This window comes from Rhinoderma darwinii, unplaced genomic scaffold (genome assembly GCF_050947455.1).
Source record: "Rhinoderma darwinii isolate aRhiDar2 unplaced genomic scaffold, aRhiDar2.hap1 Scaffold_535, whole genome shotgun sequence".
Taxonomy (NCBI): domain Eukaryota; kingdom Metazoa; phylum Chordata; class Amphibia; order Anura; family Rhinodermatidae; genus Rhinoderma; species Rhinoderma darwinii.
In genome coordinates this window covers 149,571-167,950 of record NW_027464084.1, presented here as the reverse complement: position 1 = coordinate 167,950, position 18,380 = coordinate 149,571, and the positions used below count along the sequence as shown (strand labels likewise).

At 47.9% G+C, this 18,380-nt stretch overlaps 1 protein-coding gene across 3 annotated transcripts in view; it reads right to left on the bottom strand.

Moving 5' to 3' along the window:
- Window positions 1-264: 264 nt before the first annotated feature.
- LOC142722383 (solute carrier organic anion transporter family member 1A2-like) overlaps window positions 265-18,380 on the bottom strand; it is a 52,342-nt gene continuing 34,226 nt past the window's right edge. For 2 of the 3 annotated variants that reach the window (XM_075848890.1, XM_075848891.1), the window contains exons 7-15: window positions 16,981-17,079; window positions 16,448-16,675; window positions 14,293-14,457; window positions 14,018-14,213; window positions 13,535-13,697; window positions 13,293-13,462; window positions 13,040-13,104; window positions 1,870-1,987; window positions 265-601 (exon numbers count right to left, since the gene is read on the bottom strand). In XM_075848890.1, coding sequence (XP_075705005.1) covers window positions 490-601; window positions 1,870-1,987; window positions 13,040-13,104; window positions 13,293-13,462; window positions 13,535-13,697; window positions 14,018-14,213; window positions 14,293-14,457; window positions 16,448-16,675; window positions 16,981-17,079 — 1,316 coding nt within the window. In that variant the 3' untranslated portion in view covers window positions 265-489. Of the gene's footprint in view, window positions 602-1,865; window positions 1,988-13,039; window positions 13,105-13,292; window positions 13,463-13,534; window positions 13,698-14,017; window positions 14,214-14,292; window positions 14,458-16,447; window positions 16,676-16,980; window positions 17,080-18,380 lie in introns of those variants that run through there. The other variant, XM_075848892.1, reaches the window with a different exon arrangement.

Sequence of the window (18,380 nt, the reverse complement as noted above, 5' to 3'; positions counted from 1 at the left end):
ACTAGAGGGAGCTCACTACATACAGATGTATACAGCTCCCATAGAGTTACATGATAATATTCTGCTGCTTGCAGTCACCACTAGGGGGTGCTCACTACATACAGATATATTGGGCAGCAGAATGTTATTATGTGTTTTATGACTGTGAAGGGGATTTGGAGGTCTGTATCAGAAAATGGATCCACTCAGTTTAAACACAGGTAATAGAATTCATCTGCTCATAATTTTTTGATTTATTTAGGTTAATATAAAGAATCTTGGAAGCATTGTCCTATTTTCTTTATTGTCATTACTGAGTGGTGACACCTAGTGGTGACTTGTCAGGGTGACTTTCTATAATAGTGATAATGATGGTGATACCGACAACTGACAATAATTTCTAAACCAGTCATATAGAAGGGATATAACGTGGATCCTGGGGGGAGGGGCATTGACAGTCCTGCAGCTCATCCGGTCCTTGTACAACCACAGCGTCCATGGCCGGGGTCACTACCTCCCTTTCTGTGTCCGGGCGTGTGTGCGTCTGAGAGCGAGGAGGATGAAGACGCAGGGGATGTACGACACAAAGCGCAATACTGTCGGGATCCCGATATAGAGCTGCCTGGAGGACAGAGGAGCGCAAGTTATAAATGACATAAAAACAGCACATAGAACATGATCTGGAAGCCACATCCTGCAGTCACATCCAGAGCTGCAGTCACTATTCTGCTGTAGCATCATGTCTGATACTCCAGTGACATTCAAAGCAGCAAGCACAGTCCTACTGGCTGCTTGTATGCTCTCAGTCTGCAGAACTTCACATCTGTGCAGAACATGTGGTGCCTTGGGGAACATATACTTATCCATAGCAAAGTAGTGTAGAAGAAAAAAAACAATACAATGTGACTGCAGCTCTGGCTGTGACTGGAGAATAAGACATGATGTAACTTAGGATCGGGATAAGTAAAGCTGTAGATTATAAGGGAATGGACCCTGTATTGATGATCTGATGTGGGGCTTGGAGGTAAATGAGTTTTGACGTTTCCTCTTGTAAATCTCGGTCTCTGCTGCTTATATTACGCTGATCTTATATCACGCTGATCTTATATTACGCTGATCTTATATCACGCTGATCTTATATCACGCTGATCTTATATCACGCTGATCTTATATCACGCTGATCTTATATCACGCTGATCTTATATCACGCTGATCTTATATCACGCTGATCTTATATCACGCTGATCTTATATCACGCTGATCTTATATCACGCTGATCTTATATCACGCTGATCTTATATCACGCTGATCTTATATCACGCTGATCTTATATCACGCTGATCTTATATCACGCTGATCTTATATCACGCTGATCTTATATCACGCTGATCTTATATCACGCTGATCATATATCACGCTGATCATATATCACGCTGATCTTATATCACGCTGATCTTATATCACGCTGATCTTATATCACGCTGATCTTATATCACGCTGATCTTATATCACGCTGATCATATATCACGCTGATCTTATATCACGCTGATCTTATATCACGCTGATCTTATATCACGCTGATCTTATATCACGCTGATCTTATATCACGCTGATCTTATATCACGCTGATCATATATCACGCTGATCATATATCACGCTGATCTTATATCACGCTGATCTTATATCACGCTGATCTTATATCACGCTGATCTTATATCACGCTGATCTTATATCACGCTGATCTTATATCACGCTGATCTTATATCACGCTGATCATATATCACGCTGATCTTATATCACGCTGATCTTATATCACGCTGATCTTATATCACGCTGATCTTATATCACGCTGATCTTATATTACACTGATCTTATATTGAGGACATTTACCTGTAGGCGTCTGAGTCGTACATGCGACAGGCCCCTGGCTCCCCGCAGCTCGTTGTCCCCCACTTTATACAGGTTGTGTCTATTGCTGCGCCGTAATATATGGGGGAGGGGATTCCTCCTGTAACATAAAGGATTCAGCATTTACTAGAAGTCTCCAGCCAAGATGCCGGGGGAGAATGTGATGAGGGAGAATGTGATGGGGGAGAATGTGATGGGGAGAATGTGATGGGGAGAATGTGATGAGAGAGAATGTGATGAGGGAAAATGTGATGGGGAGAATGTGATGGGGAGAATGTTATGAGGGAGAATGTGATGGGGGAGAATGTGATGAGAGAGAATGTGATGAGAGAGAATGTGATGGGGAGAATCTGATGGGGAGAATCTGATGGGGAGAATGTGATGGGGAGAATGTGATGAGGGAAAATGTGATGGGGGAGAATGTGATGGGGGAGAATGTGATGAGGGAGAATGTGATGAGGGAAAATGTGATGGGGAGAATGTGATGGGGAGAATGTGATGGGGAGAATGTGATGGGGAAGAATGTTATGAGGGAGAATGTGATGGGGGAGAATGTAATGAGGGAGAATGTGATGAGAGAGAATGTGATGGGGAGAATCTGATGGGGAGAATCTGATGGGGAGAATGTGATGGGGAGAATGTGATGAGGGAAAATGTGATGGGGGAGAATGTGATGGGGGAGAATGTGATGAGGGAGAATGTGATGAGGGAAAATGTGATGGGGAGAATGTGATGGGGAGAATGTGATGGGGAGAATGTGATGGGGAAGAATGTTATGAGGGAGAATGTGATGGGGGAGAATGTAATGAGGGAGAATGTGATGAGGGAGAATGTGATGAGGGAGAATGTGATGAGAGAGAATGTGATGGGGAGAATGTGATGGGGAGAATGTGATGGGGAGAATGTGATGAGGGAAAATGTGATGGGGAGAATGTGATGAGGGAGAATGTGATGAGAGAGAATGTGATGGGGAGAATCTGATGGGGAGAATGTGATGGGGAGAATGTGATGGGGAGAATGTGATGAGGGAAAATGTGATGGGGGAGAATGTGATGAGGGAAAATGTGATGGGGAGAATGTGATGGGAGAGAATGTGATGGGGAGAATGTGATGAGGGAGAATGTGATGGGGGAGAATGTGATGGGGAGAATGTGATGGGGGAGAATGTGATGGGGAGAATGTGATGAGGGAAAATGTGATGGGGAGAATGTGATGGGGAAGAATGTTATGAGGGAGAATGTGATGGGGGAGAATGTAATGAGGGAGAATGTGATGAGGGAGAATGTGATGAGAGAGAATGTGATGGGGAGAATGTGATGGGGAGAATGTGATGAGGGAAAATGTGATGGGGAGAATGTGATGGGGGAGAATGTGATGAGGGAGAATGTGATGGGGAGAATGTGATGGGGGAGACTGTGATGGGGAGAATGTGATGGGGAGAATATGATGGGGGAGAATGTGATGGGGAGAATGTGATGGGGGAGAATGTGATGGGGAGAATGTGATGAGGGAAAATGTGATGGGGAGAATGTGATGGGGAGAATGTGATGGGGAAGAATGTTATGAGGGAGAATGTGATGGGGGAGAATGTAATGAGGGAGAATGTGATGGGGAGAATGTGATGGGGAGAATGTGATGGGGAGAATGTGATGGGGAGAATGTGATGAGGGAAAATGTGATGGGGAGAATGTGATGGGGGAGAATGTGATGAGGGAGAATGTGATGGGGAGAATGTGATGGGGGAGACTGTGATGGGGAGAATGTGATGGAGGAGAATGTGATGGGGAGAATGTGATGGGGAGAATGTGATGAGGGAGAATGTGATGGGGGAGAATGTGATGGGGGAGACTGATGAGGGAGAATGTGATGGGGAGAATGTGATGAGGGAGAATGTGATGGGGAGAATATGATGGGGAGACTGTGATGGGGGAGAATTTGATGGGGGAGACTTTGATGGGGGAGACTTTGATGGGGGAGACTTTGATGGGGGAGACTGTGATGGGGGAGACTGTGATGGGGGAGAATGTGATGGGGGAGAATGTGATGGGGGAGACATTGATGGGGGAGACTGTGATGGGGGAGAATGTGATGGGGGAGACATTGATGGGGGAGACAGTGATGGGGAGACTGTGATGGGGGAGAATGTGATGGGGGAGAATGTGATGGGGGAGAATGTGATGGGGGAGAATGTGATGGGGGAGACTGTGATGGGGGAGACTGTGATGGGGGAGACTGTGATGGGGGAGAATGTGATGGGGGAGAATGTGATGAGGCTGATTATCTGCAGCATAATACAGTAGTAGTAGAGATCTGAACAAATCTTTTCTACACACACGCAGAAAAAACGTTTATAAATGGACCTGCGGTTTTATAATGTACAATTCATGCGGCGGCATCGCTGCTCTTCTTCTGCAGGTTTTCCCCATTAAATTCAATATGGAGGTAAAATCTGCAACAAATTGCCCAATGTTGCGATTTTTGTGTAATTTTGTGTAATCTTTGGGATAATAAAAGATTCATGCTTACCTCCGGCCGTTGTCATATCGACACGTTCCTCTATTTTGACCACAGCCTCGACTCCTGTGATGAAGTTTTATGTCATGTGACTGCTGCAGCCAATCAAAGACTGCAGGAGTCACATTTACTACAGCGTCATCCCAGGAGGCTGGTCTGTACTCACACCAGCGGGACGTGTCGCCATGACAACGCACGTGGGGTAAATATAAACTTTTTTTTACTTTTCCTGCATTATTTGCGCAACTGACATTCTGCCCGAAAACTACACCACAATTTGGTGCGGTTTTTCGGGCAGAATTTCCTGCGGTTTTCTGAATGTTTACGCTGTGTACAAAACCGCAATGGTGAGAAATCAGCTGGCACCGCTTATCATTCCTGTTATTTCATACTGGGGGTTAAATGTTCTCTGAGCAACAACAAGGGGTACCCCGGAGTGGACAGTCCCTTTATTAAATTCCCAAAACATTTAGCTGATCATACGGGGGGGGGGATTACGGATGTGTAATTTAAGGATTCATTGACTTCTATAGAGAAATCACGGATACGACCACCAATAATGTGCGCTGTGTATATAGAAATATAAATGGATAAATTGAAGCTGTGTATGTAGCTGCATTGACTGACATTAGCCCCGAATTCAGCACCCCAATGCTGTGCAAATCCCCAAAGATTCTGCAGAATTCCGAACCTCCCCAGAAAGCCCCAGCAGCTTTCAGAACTTCCTGCATCGCCCATGACCCCCAAGGTCCCCCAGAATCCCTCAGCAGTAATCTGTCCACCATCATCCCCCAGTATCCTCCATCATCCTCCAGTAACCCCCATCATCCCTCAGAATCCTCCACTATCTCCAGTATCCTCCTTCATCTCCAATATCCCTTATCATCCTTCAGTATCCTCCATCATCCCCAGTATCCTCCATCATCCCCCAGTATCCTCCATTTTCCCATAGTATCTTCCACCATCCTCCAGTATCCTCCATCATCCCCCAGTATCCTCCATCATCCCCCAGTATCCTCCATCATTCTCCAGTATCCTCCATCATCCCCCAGTATCCTTCATCATTCCCCAGTATCCTCCATCATCCCCCAGTATCCTCCATCATCTCCAGTATCCTCCATCTTCCCCACTATTCTCCATCATCCCCATGTATCCTCCATCATCTCCAGTATCCTCCATCATCCCCCAGTATCCTCCACCTTCCCCTAGTATCCTCCACCATCCCCAGTTCCTCGATCATCCCCCAGTATCCTCCACCTTTCCCAGTATCCTCCATCATCCCCAGTATCCTCCATCATCCCCAGTATCCTCCATCATCTCCAATATCCTCCATCATCCTCAGTATACTCCATCATCTCCAGTATCCTCCACCAACACCCAGTACCCTCTACCATCCCCCAGTATCCTCCATCATCTCCAGTATTCTCCATCATCTCCAGTATCCTCCATGATCCCCCAGTATTCTCCAGTATCCTCCATCATCCCCAGTATCCTCCATCATCCCCAGTACCCTCCATCATTCCCCAGTATCCTCCATCATCCCTGGTATCCTCCATAATCTCCAGCATCCTCCATCATCCCCAGTATCCTCAATAATCTCTAGCATCCTCCATCATCCCCCAGTATCCTCCACCATCCTCAGTATCCTCCACCATCCCCCATTATCCGCCATAATCTCCAGTATCCTCCATCATCTCCAGCATCCTCCATCATTCCCCAGTGTCCTCCATCATACCCCAGTATCCACCATTCCCAGTATCCTCAATCATCCCCAGTATCCTCCATCATCCCCAGTATCCTCCATCATCCCCAGTATCATCCTCCCCAGTATCCTCCATCATCGCCAGTATCCTCCATCGTCGCCAGTATCCTCCATCGTCGCCAGTATCCTCCATCTTCCCCCTGTATCCTGAATATCCCCAGTATCCTCCACCATCCCCCAGTATCCTCCATCATCCCCCAGTATCCTCCATCATCCCCCAGTATCCTCCATCATCCCCCAGTATCCTCCATCATCCCCCAGTATCTTCCATCATCCCCCAGTATCCTCCATCATCCCCAGTATCCTCCATCATCCCCAGTATCCTCCATCATCCCCAGTATCCTCCATCATCCCCCAGTATTCTCCACCATCCCCTAGTATCCTCCACCATCCCCAGTTCCTCGATCATCTCCCAGTATCTTCCACCTTTCCCAGTATCCTCCATCATCCCCAGTATCCTCTATCATCCCCAGTATCCTCCATCATCTCCAATATCCTCCATCATCCTCCGTATCCTCCCCAGTATCCTCTACCATCCCCCAGTATCCTCCATCATCTCCAGTATCCTCCATCATCTCCAGTATCCTCCATGATCCCCCAGTATCCTCCATCTTCTCCAGTATCCTCCATCATCCCCAGTATCCTCCATCATCCCCCAGTACCCTCCATCATCCCCAGTATCCTCAATAATCTCTAGCATCCTCTATAATCCCCAAGTATCCTCCACCATCCCCAGTGTCCTCCATCATCTCCAGTATCCTCCATCATCTCCAGTATCCTCCATAATCTCCCATATCCTCCATAATCTCCAGCGTCCTCCATCATTCCCCAGTGTCCTCCATCATCCCTCAGTATCCTCCACCATTCCCAGTATCCTCCATCATCCCCAGTATCCACCATCATCCCCAGTATCCTCCATCATACCCAGTATCCTCCATCATCGCCAGTATCCTCTACCATCCCCAGTATCCTCAATCATCCTCAGTATCCTCCATCATCTCCAGTATCCTCCATCATCTCCAGTATCCTCCATCATCCCCCAGTATCCTCCACCATCCCCTAGTATCCTCCACCTTCCCCAGTTCCTCGATCATCTCCCAGTATCCTCCACCTTACCCAGTATCTTCCATCATCCCCAGTATCCTCCATCATCTCCAATATCCTCCATCATCCTCAGTATCCACCATCATCTCCTGTATCCTCCACCAACTCCCAGTATCCTCCATCATCTCCGGTATCCTCCATCATCTCTGGTATCCTCCATCATCCCCCAGTATCCTCCACCATCCTCAGTATCCTCCACCATCCCCCAGTATCCTCCATCATCTTCAGTATCCTCCATCATCTCCAGTATCCTCCAAAATCTCCAGCATCCTCCATCATTCCCCAGTGTCCTCCATCATACCCAGTATCCTCCACCATTCCCAGTATCCTCCATCATCCCCAGTATCCTCCATCCTCCCCAGTATCCTCCATCCTCCCCAGTATCCTCCATCCTCCCCAGTATCCTCCATCCTCCCCAGTATCCTCCATCCTCCCCAGTATCCTCCATCCTCCCCAGTATCCTCCATCCTCCCCAGTATCCTCCATCCTCCCCAGTATCCTCCATCCTCCCCAGTATCCTCCATCCTCCCCAGTATCCTCCATCCTCCCCAGTATCCTCCATCCTCCCCAGTATTCTCCATCTTCCCCCAGTATCCTCCATCATCCCCAGTATCCTCCATCATCCCCCAGTATCCTCCACCAACCCCAGTATCCTCCACCATCCCCAGTATCCTCCATCATCTCCAGTATCCTCCATCATCTCCAGTATCCTCCATAATCTCCAGCGTCCTCCATCATTCCTCAGTGTCCTCCATCATATCTCAGTATCCTCCACCATTCCCAGTATCCTCCATCATCCCCAGTATCCACCATCATCCCTCAGTATCCTCCACCATTCCCAGTATCCTCCATCATCCCCAGTATCCACCATCATCCCCAGTATCCTCCATCATACCCAGCATCCTCCATCATCGCCAGTATCCTCCACCATCCCCAGTATCCTCCATCATCCTCAGTATCCACCATCATCTCCAGTATCCTCCATCATCCCCCAGTATCCTCCACCATCCCCAGTTCCTCGATCATCTCCCAGTATCCTCCACCTTACCCAGTATCTTCCATCATCCCCAGTATCCTCCATCATCTCCAATATCCTCCATCATCCCCAGTATCCTCCATCCTCCCCAGTATCCTCCACCATTCCCAGTATCCTCCATCATCCCCAGTATCCTCCATCATCCCCAGTATCCTCCATCATCCCCCAGTATCCTCCACCATCCCCTAGTATCCTCCACGATCCCCAGTTCCTCGATCATCTTCCAGTATCCTCCACCTTTCCCAGTATCCTCTATCACCCCCAGTATCCTCTATCATCCCCAGTATCCTCTATCATCCCCAGTATCCTTCATCATCTCCAATATCCTCCATCATCCTCCGTATCCTCCATCATCTCCAGTATCCGCCACCAACCTCCAGTATCCTCTACCATCCCCCAGTATCCTCCATCTTCCCCCAGTATCCTCCATCATCTCCAGTATCCTCCTTCATCTCCAGTATCCTCCATGATCCCCCAGTATCCTCCATCTTCTCCAGTATCCTCCATCATCCCCAGTATCCTCCATCATCCCCAGTATCCTCCATCATCCCCCAGTATCCTCCACCATCCCCTAGTATCCTCCACCATCCCCAGTTCCTCGATCATCTTCCAGTATCCTCCACCTTTCCCAGTATCCTCTATCACCCCCAGTATCCTCTATCATCCTCCGTATCCTCCATCATCTCCAGTATCCGCCACCAACCTCCAGTATCCTCTACCATCCCCCAGTATCCTCCATCTTCCCCCAGTATCCTCCATCATCTCCAGTATCCTCCATCATCTCCAGTATCCTCCATCATCTCCAGTATCCTCCATCATCTCCAGTATCCTCCATCATCTCCAGTATCCTCCATCATCTCCAGTATCCTCCATCATCTCCAGTATCCTCCATGATCCCCCAGTATCCTCCATCTTCTCCAGTATCCTCCATCATCCCCAGTATCCTCCATCATCCCCAGTATCCTCCATCATCCCCCAGTACCCTCCATAATCTCCCAGCATCCTCCATCATCGCCAGTATCCTCAATAATCTCTAGCATCCTCTATCATCCCCAAGTATCCTCCATCCTACCCAGTATCCTCCACCATTCCCAGTATCCTCCATCCTCCCCAGTATCCTCCATCCTCCCCAGTATCCTCCACCATCCCTAGTATCCTCCATCATCCCCAGTATCCTCCATCATCTCCAGTATCCTCCATCATCTCCAGTATCCTCCATCATCTCCTGTATCCTCCATAATCTCCAGCATCCTCCATCATTCCCCAGTGTCCTCCATCATACCTCAGTATCCTCCACCATTCCCAGTATCCTCCATCATCCCCAGTATCCACCATCATCCCTCAGTATCCTCCACCATTCCCAGTATCCTCCATCATCCCCAGTATCCACCATCATACCCAGTATCCTCCATCATACCCAGTATCCTCCATCATACCCAGTATCCTCCATCATCGCCAGTATCCTCCACCATCCCCAGTATCCTCCATCATCCTCAGTATCCACCATCATCTCCAGTATCCTCCACCAACCCCCAGTATCCTCCATCATCTCCGGTATCCTCCATCATCCCCCAGTATCCTCCACCATCCTCAGTTTCCTCCACCATCCACAAGTATCCTCCATCATCTTCAGTATCCTCCATCATCTCCAGTATCCTCCATAATCTCCAGCGTCCTCCATCATTCCCCAGTGTCCTCCATCATTCCCCAGTGTCCTCCATCATTCCCCAGTGTCCTCCATCATACCCCAGTGTCCTCCATCATACCCCAGTATCCTCCACCATTCCCAGTATCCTCCATCATCCCCAGTATCCCCAGTATCCTCCATCATCCCCAGTATCCTCCCCAGTATCCTCCATCCTCCCCAGTATCCTCCATCATCCCCAGTATCCTCCATCCTCCCCAGTATCCTCCATCCTCCCCAGTATCCTCCACCATTCCCAGTATCCTCCACCATCCCCAGTATCCTCCATCATCCCCAGTATCCTCCATCATCCCCAGTATCCTCCATCATCCCCAGTATCCTCCATCATCTCCAGTATCCTCCATCATCTCCAGTATCCTCCATCATCCCCCAGTATCCTCCATCATCCCCCAGTATCCTCCATCATCCCCCAGTATCCTCCACCATCCCCAGTTCCTTGATCATTTCCCAGTATCCTCCACCTTTCCCAGTATCCTCCATCATCCCCAGTATCCTCCATCATCCCCAGTATCCTCCATCATCCCCAGTATCCTCCACCAACCTAAAGTATCCTCTACCATCCCCCAGTATCCTCCATCTTCCCCCAGTATCCTCCATCATCTCCAATATCCTCCATCATCCTCAGTATCCTCCATCATCTCCAGTATCCTCCACCAACCTCCAGTATCCTCTACCATCCCCCAGTATCCTCCATCTTCCCCCAGTATCCTCCATCATCTCCAGTATCCTCCATCATCTCCAGTATCCTCCATGATCCCCCAGTATCCTCCATCTTCTCCAGTATCCTCCATCATCCCCAGTATCCTCCATCATCCCCCAGTACCCTCCATCATCCCCCAGTACCCTCCATCATCCCCCAGTATCCTCCATCATCCCCAGTATCCTCCATAATCTCCAGCATCCTCCATCATCCCCAGTATCCTCAATAATCTCTAGCATCCTCTATCATCCCCAAGTATCCTCCACCATCCCCAGTATCCTCCATCATCTCCAGTATCCTCCATCATCTCCCGTATCCTCCATCATCTCCCGTGTCCTCCATCATTCCCCAGTGTCCTCCATCATAACTCAGTATCCTCCACCGTCCCCAGTATCCTCCATCATCCCCAGTATCCACCATCATCCCTCAGTATCCTCTACCATTCCCAGTATCCTCCATCATCCCCAGTATCCACCATCATCACCAGTATCCTCCATCATACCCAGTATCCTCCATCATACCCAGTATCCTCCATCATCGCCAGTATCCTCCACCATCCCCAGTATCCTCAATCATCCTCAGTATCCTCAATCATCCTCAGTATCCTCCACCATCCCCCAGTATCCTCCACCATCCCCTAGTATCCTCCACCATCCCCAGTTCCTCGATTATCTCCCAGTATCCTCCACCTTACCCAGTATCTTCCATCATCCCCAGTATCCTCCATCATCTCCAGTATCCTCAATCATCCTTGGTATCCTCCATCATCTCCAGTATCCTCCATCATCCCTCAGTATCCTCCATCATCCCCCAGTATCCTCCTCCACCATCCCCAGTATCCTCCATCATCGCCAGTATCCTCCACCATCCCACAGTATCCTCCATCATCCCCAAGTATCCTCCATCATCCCCTAGTATCCTCCATCATCCCCAGTATCCTCCATCTTACCCCAGTATCCTCCATCTTACCCCAGTATCCTCCATCATACCCCAGTATCCTCCATCTTACCCCAGTATCCTCCATCATCCCCCAGTACCCTCCATCATCCCCAGTATCCTCCATCATCCCTCAGTATCCTCCATCATCCCCCAGTATCCTCCACCATCCCCAGTATCCTCCATCATCGCCAGTATCCTCCACCATCCCCCAGTTTCCTCCATTATCCCCAGTATCCTCCACCATCCCACAGTATCCTCCATCATCCCCTAGTATCCTCCATCATCCCCAGTATCCTCCATCTTCCCCCAGTATCCTCCACCATCCCCCAGTACCCTCCATCATCCCCAGTATCCTCCATCATCTCCAGTATCCTCCATCATCCCTCAGTATCCTCCATCATCCCCCAGTATCCTCCACCATCCCCAGTATCCTCCATCATCGCCAGTATCCTCCACCATCCCCCAGTGTCCTCCATTATCCCCAGTATCCTCCACCATCCCACAGTATCCTCCATCATCCCCTAGTATCCTCCATCATCCCCTAGTATCCTCCATCATCCCCTAGTATCCTCCATCATCCCCTAGTATCCTCCATCTTCCCCCAGTATCCTCCACCGTCCCCCAGTATCCTCCACCGTCCCCCAGTACCCTCCATCATCCCCAGTATCCTCCATCATCTCCAGTATCCTCCATCATCCCCAGTATCCTCCACCATCCCCAGTATCCTCCATCATCGCCAGTATCCTCCACCATCCCCCAGTACCCTCCATCATCCCCAGTATCCTCCATCACCCCAATCATTCCCCAGTATCCTCCATCATTCCCCAGTATCCTCCATCATCCCCCAGTATCCTCCATCATCCCCCAGTATCCTCCATCATCCCCCAGTATCCTCCATCATCCCCTAGTATCCTCCATCATCCCCTAGTATCCTCCATCATCCCCCAGTATCCTCCATCATCCCCCGGTATCCTCCATCATCCCCAGTATCCTCCATCTTCCCCCAGTATCCTCCACCATTCCCCAGTATTCTCCACCATTCCCCAGTATCCTCCACCATTTTCCAGCATCCTCCATCATTCCCCAGCATCCTCCATCATTCCCCAGCATCCTCCATCATTCCCCAGCATCCTCCACCATCCCCAGTATCCTCCATCTTACCCCTGTATAATTTAGCAGCTAAATTAATATTGGTCGGGCTGATATTAATGTCTGTTACTGGAAATAAAGACTAAACAAATATTGATGATCGGTTCCATCCAGTTATTTTTGGCCGGGGCAGAGGGTCTGATAATTTGGGGGTATAACTTTCTGGTCGGTGGGGTCTATTTCTGCTGGTCTGGGGGGACTCCATTAGCATGACACTCATTACACAAAGGGAAGTTTATTTACCGAGAGCTCGAGCAGCCAAGAGATGGAGACCAAGACCAAAAGACTTTTCTTCTGGGGTCAAACTCCTAGAAGACGATAGACACCGGACATCAGTAATAAGACAGGAGCCCGAGAATCCACTGTATAAAAAATCCCCACATAACTGCGGCTCAGTACAGAGGAACCCCACAAATCATCCGTCCCGGAGACAAGCTCAGACACAACCAATAGTGCCAGTCAGGATTTCTTGTACATGAGGGTCACCCCAGATCACCTGATCAGCACCATGTAGCCGGGCATGGCCCCCAGCGAGTAGATGAAGCAGCAGACGAGGTTGAGGATCATGAAGTAGAGCAGCATGGAGTCACAAGCCGCCTCCCGGGGACACTGGCCCAGAGCCGCCGAGCCATTGAAGGAACGGACGCAGCTGCAATTGTGGAAAACCTGAGGGCAAAAACAAAGACATGAGAGCAGAATCTCCACACAAGATGGCGGATGCCTCACCGCGAATCTTACCACATCCTGGCCGCTCCCTGTAGATGATGAGCAGCCGGCCAGGCAGGCGGACATGTAGCCCACCCCATTATCTCCGCACACGGGGTCCCACACATCAGTGGTGCAGCCGCAGTTCACATTACATCCCGATGTCAGATTCTCCAGGTAAGAAACGTCCTCAACCCTAGAAAAGCAAGAAGAGAATCCACATTGTGTCCACCCGACCGCCTACACCCGAGGGTCGCTGGATGTGATAATGTCACCCACACAATAATGTGTCAATAATAATGTCACCCACACAATGCAAACCACATAACACTCTGACCTGACACTTGGGGTACAAGATAATGATACACTGACACTTGGGGTACAGGATAATGACACTGACACTTGGGGTACAGGATAATTACACTGACACTTGGGGTACAGGATAATGATACACTGACACTTGGGGTACAGGATAATGACACTGAAACTTGGGGTGCCTCGTCATTGGTCGCTCACCCCTCGTAGGTCACGGTCAGCCCGGCTATCGCTGCGTTCCTGCACACCAGGGTGAATGCCAGCAGGTAGAGCAGATATTCTATGATCGACGTGCCGAATCCTAACTTTGCCGCCATGAATGTTGAAGTTTTGAATTTCTTCATGAAAAATCCCCCCAGGAAGTAGCCGACTGCAATGACCGGGAGACTGTAGACTCCTGCCGAGAGACGAGTCATGACGTGACAGTCGCTCATCTTGCGTTTCCAGCTGCAGAGACATTGTAATCTTACACGTACCTATGAGAAAGATGGCTTCCGACGCAGATATCCCGAACTGCTGCTCCAGGTATTTGGGCGTGAATGACATGAACCCAACGAACGCACTGAACTGAATGACGGTCACCAGCAGGAACAGCATGAAAATCTCGTTCTTCAGGAGCTTCTTCAGGAGCACAAAGAATCCTGTGATAGAAGAAACCATGTAGTAGACATGGTGTCCTCATGGACGTATACAACGGGGATTATAGGGTCACCCTTACCCCTATATGCCTCACTAGTGCCCTCTTCCCCATCACCCCAAGTACTAAAGGTTCGGACATCTGTGAGGAATGTGTTATCAGGAAATGATTGTTTAAATTACGTTTTTGTATTAAAAAATATATATTCTTAAAAACTTTGGGTAACGTTTTTTTTGTTTTTTTTCTTCCCCATGTCATTATATATATTAAAAATGATCTTAAAATCTTGCCGTTTTTACTCTGGTCACTGAGTCTCACAATAGACAGACTCTTCCAGACAGGATTACACTGACAGGTAACACCTACATATATATAAAACATGATCCACCATTCATAATAGACTGATCCTTCCTGTTCTGTAGAGATCACTTCTCAGCATCATCTCATTATCATCACAGACAGGATTACACTGACAGGTAACACCTATACATAGATAACACAGGATCCACCATTCATAATAGACTGATCCTTCCTGTTCTGTAGAGATCACTACTCAGCATCATCTCATTATCATCACAGGCAGGATTACACTGACAGGTAACACCTATACATAGATAACACAGGATCCACCATTCATAATAGACTGATCCTTCCTGTTCTGTAGAGATCACTACTCAGCATCATCTCATTATCATCACAGGCAGGATTACACTGACAGGTAACACCTATACATAGATAACACAGGATCCACCATTCATAATAGACTGATCCTTCCTGTTCTGTAGAGATCACTTCTCAGCATCATCTCATTATCATCACAGGCAGGATTACACTGACAGGTAACACATACATAGATAACACAGGATCCACCATTCATAATAGACTGATCCTTCCTGTTCTGTAGAGATCAATTCTCAGCAGTCATTATCATCACAGGCAGGATTACACTGACAGGTAACACCTATACATAGATAACACAGGATCCACCATTCATAATAGACTGACCCAGTTCTATAGAGGTCACTTCTCAGAAGTCATTTTATTATAATCACATTTGGCATAATCAATGACAGTAGGTGATAGATATATCTCCCTTCCTACCCCTCCCTGCACAGTGATCTCTGCACAGGCCACAGAGCATGCCCACTACACTCTCACATAGAAATCAATGACTCATATCATTATCATCATAGGCAGGATTACACTTACAGGTAACACCTATATTTGTTTTGCAGGATCCACCATTGATAATAGGTGATGCACACAGCTTCCCTCCTGCCCCTTTTTGCCCAGTAACCGCTGCATAGGTCGCAGAGCATGCCCGCTACACTCTAGCTTAGTAGTGGATGATTAATTTTGTTGATGCCATATTTGCACAATAATTTGTTATTTTACGCTTTCAAAAGTGTTCGAAAAACGTTAGTAGGGTTTAGCGGGAGAGGTGTGACCTCCCACATACCGACAGATTTACTATCATTTATATTTGTCATCAATTATAGTGCGAATCTCTGCATGTTCATAGCAGATATTCTGACGCACGATCAGACGAATATAATAATGAATGTGGTGCATTATATTCCCGTCTGTATACATTCCCCCAACGGGTCATCTCCAGTCTACAGGTTCCTATGGTCCATGTGGATCTGTTAACAGCGGCAAAGACAAGATTACCGCTCCCATAATAACGTACAGAAAACAGAATTAAAACGGCTTCACTATCTGTTTCTGATTAGTAAATTTTTTTTTTAAAAAAGTAAAAATATATGTATATCTATAGGTGATACCTTCCCTTTAATGACAGCTGTCAGCAGGCGGCAGCATCACTCACTGCGGGAAAGAGGATCCATTGGCATGTAACAATAGACATGGGAGTGCAGCTCTGGATGTGATTGGAGTATTAGACATGATGTAACAAAAGACATGTGAGTGCAGCTCTGGATGTGATTGGAGTATTAGACATGATGTAGATGTGACTCATTACAGAATATTTGCACCTTGCGCTCCGCTTTCTTTGGCGGTGACATTCTCTGCGGTGCCGTCCGTTATTTGAGGCCGGAGCGTCTCTCTCAGCTCTGACTGATCCTCTTGTCCCTCCTTGGGCAGAGTTTTTGGGATGAAGCAGAAAGGGACAGCAGCGAGGAGATTCAAGACCCCACAGACAAGGAATCCCACCCACCACGCCCCGACCCAGCGGGTGTCTGTCGCCCTCAAAGAAATCTCATCTGCAAGAAAGAAAACATCATCAGCTCCTCACATGCTCCATAAAGGCAGAAAATATGGCCCCATTCTGGTATAGCCCTCCACCCATTTGCCCCCTACCCTCTATTCCTGCCTTGCTCCGGTTTCCCCTCCCTTGTTTGCTGATCTTGTCATGTCCACATAGAGGTCGGGGGGTGACCATACACATGAATGCGGCCAATGACCAGAATGCGGACAATCACCTGTCCGTGGGGGTCGCTTGTACGAATGATCCCACCAGCAACATGCCCGACTACACTGGTGACCGGGGAGAAATAATATTAATTACCGAGATTTATGAAACCAACGTCCACGAAGAGCTGCGCACAGAAGGAGGCCATGAGAGAGCCCAGGAGCGGCCCCAGGATGGACAGGGTCTGAATTATCCCTGAAAAAAAGGAGAAAAGAAGATCAATACCTGCTCCACAACACAATCACCACCATCATCCCCATCATCATCATCATCACCATCATCATCATCACCACCATCATCCGCATCACCATCATCATCATCATAACCATCATCCCCATCACCATCATCATCATCATCAACATCATCATCACAATCATCATCATCATCACCATCATCCCCATCAACATCATCATCATCATCACCACCACCATCATTATCATCACCATAATCGTCATCATCACCATCATCACCATTATCATCATCATCATCATCACCATCATCATCATCACCATCACCATAATCGTCTTCATCATCACCACCACCATCATTATCATCACCATAATCGTCATCATCACCATCATCACCATTATCATCATCATCATCATCACCATCACCATCATCGTCATCACCATCACCATAATCGTCATCATCGTCATCACCACCATCATCATCACCATCATCATCATAACCATCATCATCGTCATCATCATCATCATCATCACCACCATCACCACCACCATCATCACCATAATCATCATCATCATCACCATAATCGTCATCATCCTCACCATCATCATCGTCACCAACATCGTCATCATCATTATCACCATCATCACCATCCCCACCATCATCATCATCATCATCACTAACATCATCATCACTAACGTCATCACCATCATCATCATCATCATCATCATCACTAATGTCATCATCATCATCACCATCATCAGTATCACCACCATCACCATCCCTTACATCATCATCACCACCATCATCATCAACATCACCATCATCACCCTCATCATCACCACCACCACCATCATCATCATCACCACCATCACCATCATCATCCTCACCACCATCATCATCACCACCACCACCACCATCATTATCATCACCATCATTATCATCCTGATCCTCCTCATCATCACCATCATCGTCATCACCACCATCATCATCATAATAACCTTTATCATCACCACCACCATCATCATCATAACCTTTATCATCACTATCATCATCACCACCATCATTATCACCATCATCGTCATCATCCCCATCATCATCATCATCATCACCACCATCACCATCAACATCATCATCATCACCATCATCATCATCATCATCATCATCACTATAATCGTCATAATCCCCATCATCATCATCATCACCACCATCATCATCATCACCATCATCATCATCACCATAATCGTCATCCCCATCATCACCATCACAATTGTAATCATCACTCTCATCATCTCCACCCCAGCAGTGAG